This window comes from Anneissia japonica, unplaced genomic scaffold (assembly GCF_011630105.1).
Source record: "Anneissia japonica isolate Jap-2015-1 unplaced genomic scaffold, ASM1163010v1 scaffold1696_len571195_cov180, whole genome shotgun sequence".
Classification (NCBI taxonomy): domain Eukaryota; kingdom Metazoa; phylum Echinodermata; class Crinoidea; order Comatulida; family Comatulidae; genus Anneissia; species Anneissia japonica.
Window position 1 is genome coordinate 199,289 of NW_022695941.1, and position 2,219 is coordinate 201,507.

A 2,219-nucleotide genomic window follows, 5' to 3' on the forward strand; every position below is an offset into this window, starting at 1 on the left:
CATGTTTTATTTGTCTATCTGCTCTGCTATATACCTGTCTCTTATACACATCTAGATGTGTATAAGAGACAGATCTTGATTTATGCCTGTATAGGCACATATGTATATTGCAAAAATATTACAGGCTAGTAATTCTAAATCTGGCTCAATTCTTATAATTCTCATTTAGCTTACCTACAGTTGTAGATGTTTCACATCTATTTCCATTGAAGCCATTACTGCAACTGCACATATATGTTGTACCACTGTTCATACATGTTCCACCATTAAGACACGGACCAGATGAACAAGGGGCACCTATAATCGCTGCGTGTTGGAATAGAGTATAACGATTAAAGATAACCCTCAATAATTAAATTAAAACAATTATTTAACAATTTTAAGGAATTAAATAAGTTATTCATTTCTTATTCATTTTAAATAAACATTAGACAATGGTCAAAACATTTTCTTTTTGATATATAAACCTATAACTATTAAATTGTACGCCTAAATGGCCAGTCAGCCAACAAAGAACGTTTGTTATTTTTAATAAACGTCTTGTGAATAATACATCCACAGTGCTAATTTTGGCTTAACAGGCCTACATTCAGCTATTTTAATTATACATAATACACATATTATATAAACATATACAGGATATCAAATGTATGTATATTCTGATTCCTAATTAGCAAGACTACCGTATTGTTTTATCTGCATTTATTTTGAGCTTATTTCCGACGTTCCATATACCAATATTTTCTAAAATAGTTTGTAATTTTCTATTTAATTCATCAACTTGTGTTCCTGAAACAAACATATCAACATCATCCGCAAAAATACTGAAAGTACCAAGAAAAATAAATTGTGAAATATCATTTATGAATAGCAAAAATAAAACAGGACCTAAGACACTGCCCTGTGGTATGCCAATTCCGATCGATTTGGGGTAGAAGTTTTTATTGTGACATTTCAATATTTGCTTCCTTTCAGCCAATTAATTTTTGAACCATAATAATTCGTTTCCTTTACATCCATAGCTTTCAATTTTTTCTAGTGTAGTGTATGGTTTATTGTGTCAAAACACTTTTATATATCGATAAATCTCGTGGGTATCATTTCCCGGTCATTTATGAATTCTAGCCAATCGTCTATAACATGGTGAAGGCATGTAACAGTTGATTGGTATTTCCTAAAAGCATATTGGTCAACATTTATAAGGTCATTTTCATTCAGATATGCAATAATTTGATCTTGGATTTGTTTTTCAACGATTTTGGCTATGTGGCATAGGCCTACCACTGAGATTGGTCTATAATTTTTGGGGCTTTGTTAGTTCTGATAAACTGTCACAATCTATGTACCGTACTTCATTATTCCTCCACTCAGAGCCTAGCACCTGATGATTGAGGTACCCCTCATGAAACAGCCTGTAGTGCAATTAAATGTTGAGTCTTTAACCCAGTGTTTCATGTTTTATTTGTCTATCTGCTCTGCTATATACTGCATTGAGCACTCTTGTCTACATGATCTGGTTTAAGCCAACCACGCAGATTATATATATAGCCTATATATATATTCAAATCAAATTGCTCCTTGGCACTGCTTGAACACAATATAATGAATAATTATTAAAATAGATAATAATACTGTGTTCAAATTTATAGGAACATGATGTAAAATTGTACCAAACATAGTTCATATACGATCAACGAAAGTTCCTAATTATAGTTCTCTGATGGGAATCGAACCCGCAATCTCTTGTTGTCTCGGTGAGAATCATGCCGTTTAGACCACAGAGGCCCGTACGATATCATTACGGATCTAACGCCACAAGTTTCTCTCCCACTTGAGAGCCCACATAGTGGGGCCAATTTTAAGTTACGTAATAGCTTAGGCAGCAGCAAGTAAATCATAGAAAATAATATTCAAATCAAGTTGCCGCTTAGCACTGGGAACACAAAATAATGTATAAATCAAATAGATAATAATACAGTGCTCAAATATATAGGAACATGATGTTATAAATCGTATCAAACATAGTTCATCAACAAAAGTTGCTCATTATAGTTGCAAGGAGGTCTGTGGTGGGAATCGAGCACGCAACCTCTCGCTATCTCGGCGAGCGACATACAATTTATACCACAGAGGTCCGTACGATATCATTACGGATCTAAGATCACTAGTCTCTCTCCCTTCATACAATTTGAGGTCTCACACATATAGTGGTGTTAATG

General features: G+C 33.8%; 1 protein-coding gene across 1 annotated transcript in view; it reads right to left on the minus strand.

The window, feature by feature from the left end:
- The window catches only part of LOC117101656 (fibropellin-3-like), a 14,085-nt gene that overhangs the window by 5,748 nt on the left and 6,118 nt on the right, over nt 1-2,219 (minus strand). Inside the window, exons 4-5 of the mRNA XM_033241690.1 lie at nt 736-824; nt 175-306 (exon numbers count right to left, since the gene is read on the minus strand). Of these exons, the coding sequence (XP_033097581.1) occupies nt 175-306; nt 736-824 (221 nt within the window). The remainder of the gene's footprint in view (nt 1-174; nt 307-735; nt 825-2,219) is intronic.